Source organism: Otolemur garnettii, unplaced genomic scaffold, assembly GCF_000181295.1.
Source record: "Otolemur garnettii isolate 467f Iridium unplaced genomic scaffold, OtoGar3 scaffold00043, whole genome shotgun sequence".
NCBI classification, from domain to species: Eukaryota; Metazoa; Chordata; class Mammalia; order Primates; family Galagidae; genus Otolemur; species Otolemur garnettii.
In genome coordinates, this window is record NW_003852438.1 from 7199360 (window position 1) to 7207781 (window position 8422).

At 46.9% G+C, this 8422-nt stretch overlaps 1 protein-coding gene across 3 annotated transcripts in view; it reads right to left on the minus strand.

Moving 5' to 3' along the window:
* Positions 1–827: 827 nt before the first annotated feature.
* The window catches only part of CSAD (cysteine sulfinic acid decarboxylase), a 35312-nt gene continuing 27717 nt past the window's right edge, over positions 828–8422 (minus strand). For all 3 annotated transcript variants that reach the window (XM_023513586.1, XM_012805639.2, XM_012805641.2), the window contains exons 9-15: positions 3981–4097; positions 3836–3900; positions 3471–3552; positions 2852–3051; positions 2623–2674; positions 2434–2523; positions 828–1173 (exon numbers count right to left, since the gene is read on the minus strand). In XM_023513586.1, coding sequence (XP_023369354.1) covers positions 1000–1173; positions 2434–2523; positions 2623–2674; positions 2852–3051; positions 3471–3552; positions 3836–3900; positions 3981–4097 — 780 coding nt within the window. In that variant the 3' untranslated portion in view covers positions 828–999. The remainder of the gene's footprint in view (positions 1174–2433; positions 2524–2622; positions 2675–2851; positions 3052–3470; positions 3553–3835; positions 3901–3980; positions 4098–8422) is intronic.

Consider the following 8422-nt stretch of genomic DNA (forward strand, 5'->3'; position numbering starts at 1 on the left):
CAAACTCCTGGGCTTAAGTGATTCTCTTGCCTCAGCCTCCCAAGTAGCTGGGACTACAGGCACCTGCCTCAGCTCCAGCACTTTTTTTTTTTTTTTTAGAGACAGAGTCTCACTTTGTTGCCCTCAGTAGAGTACTATGGCATCACAGCTCACAGCAACCTCCAGCTCTTGGGCTTGGCTAGTCTCTTGCTTCCAGCCTCCCAAGTAGCTAGGATTACAGGCACCTGCCACAACGGCCAGCTATTTTTTGTTGCAGTTTGGCCAGGGCTGGTTTGAACTCACCACCCTTGGTATATGGGGCTGGCACCCTACTCACTGAGCCACAGGTGCCACCCAAGTGCCCAGCTATTTTTTATTGCAGTTGTCATTGTTGTTTAGCTGACCCAGGCCGGGCCTGAACTCACCAGCCTCGGTGTATGTGGCCAGCACCCTACTCACTGAACTACGAGCTCCAAGCCAACATAACATTAAAGTTATTTTTCTTATATTAATACAAATTTTCTTTACTGGCTTGGCACCCATAGCTCAGTGAGTAGGGTGCTGGCCACATACACCAAGGCTTTGGCCTGGCCTTGGCCAGTTAAACAACAATGACAACTGCAACCAAAAAATAGCCAGGTGTTGTGGCGGGCACCTGTAGTCCCAGCTATTTGGGAGGCTAAGGCAAGAGAATCGCTTAAGCCCAAGAATTTGAGGTTACTGTGATACCACAGCACTCTACCAAGGGCAACATAATGAGACTCTGTCTCAAAAAAATTTTTTTTTCTTTATTAACAATTTTATTTTTTTTATTAACAATTTTAATAGCAGGATAACATTCCATCATATGGCTATACTATCGTTTATTTAAACATTCTCAAATATTTAGTGAGGAAAGTTAGTGGGTCAAAGCATATAGACATTGTGAAGCCTACTTTGTTTCTCAGAAAGGTTGTTCTTGAGAACACAGGGAGGGACCTAGGGACTCTGTGTGAAGGGTGGCAGTGAGGAGGAGCAGTCTCACAGGTCCTGGCCCAGCCGCTCCAGCTCGTCGAGGAGGAAGTCCATATCAGCAAGGGTCAGGGAGGGGTTGGCCACAACCATTCGGAAGAAGTTGCCCCTGGTCCCATGGGGCTGGTAGCCAATCATCATGGAGCCCTCTTTCACCATGCGCTCCTTGAGCACAGGAGCCACCTGTGGGAGGGAAGAGACTCTAGCTGCAGCCCGGGGTCAGGGGAGGGGTGGGTTGGCTTCCTGGCCACCTGGCTACCAGAGATGTTTTTCTCTCCACCCAGCCACCTTCCAGCGGTAGAGTTCATTGCTCAGACCCTGACATTGGCCCAGTTTACATTTTCCACCACATCCAACCTGCTTGACTTTCTCTGCCTCCTACTTGACTCCCTATTTCTCCTATCTCCAGGAAATCTGTCACATGGGCCATTTTCTGCCACATCCTGATGCTGCTCTGATTCCCAACACTGCTTTAGTCTGCCTTCAAGCCTTAGCCATCCTTAACACCTTATCCTCCCTGCTCTTAATTTTTGTAATATTTTTTATATTAATCTGTGTTCTGTAATCTAGCATGTAATTTACAAAATTGCATAGAACAGTGGGTACGGGACACAACTACAAAAGGAAGTCTATCTTACAAATGCAAATATTGTAACCTGGTTGCTTGTACCCTCATATTAATCCAAAATTAAAGAAAAAATACTGCCTAGAACACATTGGTTTCAAATTGGTAATTCTTTTTCTTAGAGATAGAGTCTTACTTTGTTGCCCTTGGTAGAGTGCTGAGATGTCACAGTTCACAGCAACCTGCAGCTCTTGGGCTTAGGTGATTCTCTTGCGTCAGCCTCCTGAGTAGCTGGGACTACAGGGGCCCGCCACAATGCTTGGCTATTTTTTTGTTGCAGTTTGATCGGGGCCAGGTTTGAACCTGCCACCCTCGGTATATGGGGCGGCGCCCTACTCACTGAGCCACAGGCGCTGTGCAAAACTGGTAATTCTTGTTTTCTAAAAGTAAGAATTCCATAAGGGCAAGAACCCTCATGTCCTTTCAGATTATATGAGGCACCTCATACCAATCTGTCCTTAGGGACCAGGACATGATATTATCTCCTCGCCTCTGGGAGGCATGTATGGACCAGGTTATTCTGTCCCAGCTAAGGCACGAATGTCATCTTTCTGCCTCACATCTGTCCTGGGCCTGGCCTCCCAACTCAATTCTCACCACATAAGTCTATGCACACTGGGACTTCTCTGACTCCTCCTGTAACGCCCCTCTCTGCCTTGTCTTACTTCCCAGAAATAATGCCTTGTTCCCCATACCCACTCCCAGAGGGAAAACCAGTGGGCATTGTCTTCCCCTGACATCCCGCCATACCAGGCATGGCCAGCAGGGGGCATCAATCCCCGGAACTGGGTTAAGCAGAGCCGGCAGAGAAGGCCTACCTTAGACAACTTCTCACTGTAATCCGGACTTTCCTGCTTCCCCCGAAGACTGGGGGGTACAAACCAGAAACACACGTTGACAAACTCAGGCTGAAAGGAACGAGGAAGGGGATGGTGTGAGTGGAGGAACAGGGACAAGTCTCCCTCGCCCTGCCAAGCAGGAGGCTGCAAAAGAGTATGGGGACGTACCTCCAGGACCAACTCAAATCCATCCCGCTTCTTCATTTCCTCCACTAAGTACCTGTGAGCAGAGCGTGAGAAATCACAGGTGGAGGAAGAAAGGCACAGAAACAGAAGAAACCCACAGACAATGAGCCTGAGAGACACTGACAGAAAGGCAACCCTGAGTGTAGGAAGACGCGGGATGGAGCCTGGGAGAGTGTCACTGGGACACCCCCCAACACACACACATGCCTACCGGGCAAGGGCAAAGGTCTGGTCAATGCGCTGCTCCAGGCCTTGCCCGCCCTGCGCCTTCCACATGAGCCACAGCTTCAGACAGTCCACACGGCGGCCACACTGCACCACCTTGTCTCCCGTGTCCAGAGCCACATCGTAGAACTTGTCCTGCTGGAAAAGGTAGCTGGCCTGGGCCCCGTGGCAGCGCTTGAGCAGGTTCTGTGCAGGGTAAGGAGATGGTCAGACTCTGGCCTCTCCACCAGGCTTTCCTATAGAGTGGCGTGGCGGTTCCTAAGCTCAGGCCACCCTTTTCCTTCTCCTGAACTGGGCAGCACTATAGGGTGGCAGCCAGCTAACTAAGAACCTTCTCTGTTTTCTCCCAACACCCAGGGCTCTTTCCAAACTCTGCCCAGGATCCTTGTGACTGTCACATCAAGCTGGAAACTTTCCCCTTTGCATGAAGACAGGCCATGAGGAAGGTGAGGGAGCCCAATACAGGTTAGGGTGGTGGCAGATAATCAACTTCAGATGATGGCACATCTGAGAACACAGTAAGGCTTGGAACCCCTCTAAAGCGGAACAGAGAAGAAAATGGAGCTCCGGGGGGTGGGGGGGGGCAGGGGCAGGCGTGAACCCACCGAGGTGTCCCGGAGAAGCAGCGCAGAGCACTGCAGGCCTGCTGCAAGGAGCTTGTGAGGATTCCAGGCCACAGAGTCAGCCCTGAGTGAGGTGAAGCAAAGCCAGGTCAGAGGCTCCTCCTCAAACTGCCCAACCAGAGCCTCCTCTTCTTTCAGATCCCCAGCAAAGGGACTTTGGTCTCACCCCACCCCACTAGTCTGGAAGAATTCCCATGTCTGATCTCCCAGCCCCAGTGAAGCATCTCTCCAGTCCCCTTCCCACCAACCTCCTTCCCCCAGTCTCATCCTAAGCTCTCCAGTCCATGACTCTTCTCTGGATCAAGGATTTGAAAGGCAATATTTGGGAAGAAGGGGGCTATATGCACCTCTGGATCCCATCCAGGAGATGCCTGTGTGTCTGTGACAGCAGGACGCTCCCACCCCAGGCAGCCTGTAGAGCAGGAGGAACAACGTGGGCCTTGGCTTCAGCTCAGCCCAGCCCACCCCACCCCAGGCCCAAGTCCCACTCACATCCACATGCAGCCACAGACCGTGATGCTGGCACACATCAGCAATTGCCTCCAACGGGTCAAAGGCCCCCAGCACGGTGGTGCCAGAGGTGGCACTGACCAGGAATGGCACTGCACCCTGTTGCAAAAATATAGAGGGAAAAAGCAGCTATAGAGTCATCTCAAAAGCTACCTAGAGCCTGGTGCTGGGCCCAGTTCAACCTTACAATAACGCGTTACTGTGCTCTTTAATTTGCAGGCAGAGACGGTGAGATTCAAAGATCTAAGCAGAAGCTCCAGAACTGAACTTTGAATCTAGATCTGTCTGATTACTTATTTCCAAAGCTCATACTCTCAAAAAATTTTAATGTCTTACTGGAAGATCAAAATCCTACTGAAAACATTCAAATAGTGCCAAAGTTTATGTGGAAATTGAATTAGTAATTGAAAAATAAACTACCACAAAGGAAAGCCCAGGCCTAGATGTCTTTACTGATGAACTCCAGCAAATATTTGAAGAAAAACTGATACCAGCCTGGCATGGTGGCTCTGGAGGCCAAGGTGGGCAGATTGCCTGAGCTTAGGAGTTCGAGATCAGTCTGAGCAAGAAGGGAGACCCCATCTCTAAAAACAGCTGGGTACTGTGGCAGGCACCTGTACTCCCAGCTACTCAGGAGGCTGAGGCAAGAGAATCACTTCAGCCAGAGAGTTTGAAGTTGCTGTGAGCGATGGCGCCACCAGCACTCTACCAACGGTGACAAAATCAGACTGTCTAAAAAACAAACAAACAAAAAAAACTGATACCAGTTCATGAGCTCTTCCAAAAAAAAAAAATATATATATATACATATATATATACACACACACACACAAAAAACCCAATTGTATTTCTATACATTAGCAATGAACAATCTAAAAATAAATTAACCTGGCGGCTCATGCTTGTAATTCTATCACCCTGGAAAGTCAAGCCAGGTGGATTGCCTAAGCTCATGGGTTCAACACCAGCCTGAGCAAGAGTGAGACCCTGTCTCTAAAAACAGCTGGGCATTGTGGTGGGTACCTGTGGTCCCAGCTACTCAGGTGGCTGAGGCAAGAGAATAGCTCAAGCCCAAGAATTTGAGATTACTGTGAGCTATAATGCCATGCACTCTACAAAGAGCAGCAAAGTGAGACTCTGTCTCAAAAAAAAAAAGAAATTAACAAGATAATTTCACTTACAAGAACATCAAAAAGAATAAAACACTTAGGAATTAATTTAACAAAAGAAGTACAGGCTCGGTGCCTGTGGCTCAATACAGGCGCCAGCCACATACACGTGAGCCAGTGGGTTCGAATCCAGCCCCAGCCCACCAAACAGCAATGACAGCTGCAACCAAAAAATAGCTGGGCGTTGTGTTGGGTGCCTGTGGTCCCAGCTACTTGGGAGGCAGAGGCAGGAGAATTGCTTGAGCCCAGGAGTTGGAGGTTGCTGTGAGCTGTGATGCCACAGCACTCTCAAGGGCAACAGCTTGAGGCTCTGTCTCAAAAAACAATGTTTCCTTCCAAAACACTGTGGAAGGAAATTAAAGGCTCGGTTCCCATAGCTCAGTGTCTAGGGCACCAGCCACATACACTGGGGCTGGTGGGTTTGAACTCGGCCTAGGCCTGCCAAACAACAATAACATCTACAACAAAAAAACAGCTGGGTGTTGTGGCAGGCGCTTGTAGTCCCAGCTAGTTGGAAGGCTGAGGCAAGAAAATCACTTAAGCCCAAGAGTTTGAGCTTGCTGTGAGCTGTGACACTATGGCACTCTACTGAGGGCAATGTAGTAAGACTCTGTCTCAAAAAAAAAAAAAAAAGTAAAAAGCTACCTATAGAATAAACAAAGATATTTGCAAATTATATATCAGAATACCAGATAAGGGATATATAGAGAGTAAGTGAAAACCTCCTACAATTCAATAATATAAAGAAGGGCCAGGCATGATGGCTCATGCCTGTAATCCTAGCACTCTGGGAGACCAAGGCAGGTGGATTGCCTGAGGTCACAGTTTTGAGACCAGCCTGAGCAAGAGCAAAACTCATCTCTAAAAATAGCCAGGTGTTATAGTGGGCACCTATAGTCCCAGCTACTAGGGAGGCTGAGATAAAAGAATCACTTGAGCCCAAGAGTTTGAGGTTGCTGTGAGTTGTGACACCAGAGTATTCTAGCTAGGGCAACAAGTGAGACTCTGTCTCAAAAATAAATAAATAAATAAATAAATAAAGATATATAATCCTATTTAAAAACAGGCAAAGGATCTAAATAGATATTTCTTCAATGAAGATATTCGAGTGGCTAATAAGCACATGAAAAGATGCTCTACATCTTTCATTTCTGAGAAATGAAAATCAAAACTACAATGAGATACCACCTCACACCCATGAGGATAGCTACTATCAAAATAACAGAAAATAGCAAGTATTGGTAAGAATGTGGAAAAATTCGGCAGTGCCTATGGCTCAGTGGGTAGGGCACCAGCCCCATATACTGAGGGTGGTGGGTTCAAACCCAGCCCCGGCCAAACTGCAACAACAACAATAACAAAAATAGCCAGGCATTGTGGCGGGCACCTGTTGTCCCAGCTACTTGGGAGGCTGAGGCAAGAGAATCACCTAAGCCCAGGAGTTGGAGGTTGCTGTGAGCTGTGTGATGCCACAGCACTCCACCAAGTGCGATAAAGTAAGACTCTGTCTCTACAAAAAAAAAAAAAAAAAAAAGAATATGGAAAAATTAGAACCCTGTGCACTGTTGGTAGGAATGTAAACTAGTATAGCCACTATACAAAATAGGTGGCAGCTTCTCAAAAAAAAATTAAAAAATAGAATTTCTATATTTCAGCAATTCCACTTGTGGACATATACCCAATAGAATTGAGAGCAGGGCCTCAGACAGATATTAGTACACCATGTCATGGAAGCGTTATTCACAATAGCTAAAACATGGAAGCAACCTAAGTGTCCATCAGTGGATGAATGTATAAAAGAAAATGTAGTAAACATATACAATGGAATGTTAGACTTACTAAGGAAGGAAATTCTGACACATGCTATAGCATAGATGAATTTTATTTTTTTTTTTGAGACAGAGTCTCTCTCTGTCACTCTTGGTAAAATACCATGATGTCATCACAGTTCACAGCAACCTCAAACTCCTGGATTCAAGCACTCCTCCTGCCTCAGCCTCCCAAATAACTGGGACTACAGGTGCCTGCCACAACACCCAGCTAATTTTTCTATTTTTAGTAGAGATAGGGTCTCAATTTTTTTTTTTTTTTGTAGAGACAGAGTCTCACTTTCTCGCCCTCAGTAGAGAAAGCAGCAACCTCCAACTTCTGGGCTTAGGTGATTCTCTTGCCTCAGCCTCCCAAATAGCTAGGACTACAGGCACCTACCACAATGCCTGGCTATTTTTTCGTTGCAGTTTGGCCGGGGCCGGGCTGGAACCTGCCACCCTCAGTATATGGGGCCAGCGCCCTACCCACTGAGCCACAGGTGCCACCCATGGGGTTTCACTCTAGCTTAGGCTAGTATTGAACTCGTGAGCTCAAGGGATCCTCCTGCCTTGGCCTCCCAGAGTGCTAGGATCACAGGTGTGAGCCACTGCATCTGGCCAGCAGATGGAAGAATTTTGAGGATGTTACACTAAGTGAAATAAGCCAATCACAGAAAGACAAATCCTGTATGATTCCACGTACGTGAGGTATTTAGAGGAGTCTAATTCCTAAAACAGAAAATAGAATGCTGGCTGCCAGGGGCTGGGAGGAGGAAAGAATGGAGAGTAATTGTTCAAATGGTAGAGAATTTCAGTTTAATGAGGTAAAAAGAGCTCTGGAGACTGACTGCACAACAATGTGAGTGTGCTTAACACTACTGAATTATACATGTAAAAATGATTAAGATGGTAAAGTTCATGTTACACACACAGAGAAAAGAACTGGCAGTAGATTCCCAACAGGGGCCCTACTGGCATGTCGGGTGGCAAAGTTAATTTTTTTTCATGTAGAGTCATCCCCACATATTGCAGAATGTTTCAAACCCCTGGTTCCCTTTCAATAAAGGTAGTAATGCCCTTTGATTATTTTTTTTATTATTTTTTATTATTTGCTGTTACAAAACAGCAAGATCAAACAACTCTACACCATTCCAAATGACCCTTTGATAATTGTAAGAGTGGAGGTGGAGATGTTTCCAAGCAAGTATCCTTGGATGAGGAAGGCTACAGGAGGAGTGGAAACTCTCCAGGCAAAGGGAGGAAGCTATCTCATCCCCACTTCTTCAATTCCAGAAACATCCATGGCTCCTGTACAAGCTTAGAATATTCTTATCCACCCATATGGCCACCATCTAGTTAACTGTTTTTCTCTTCAAATCTCAGCTCAACCATCACTTCTTTTTTTTTTTTTTTTTGAGACAGAGCCTCAAGCTCTCCCCCTGGGTAG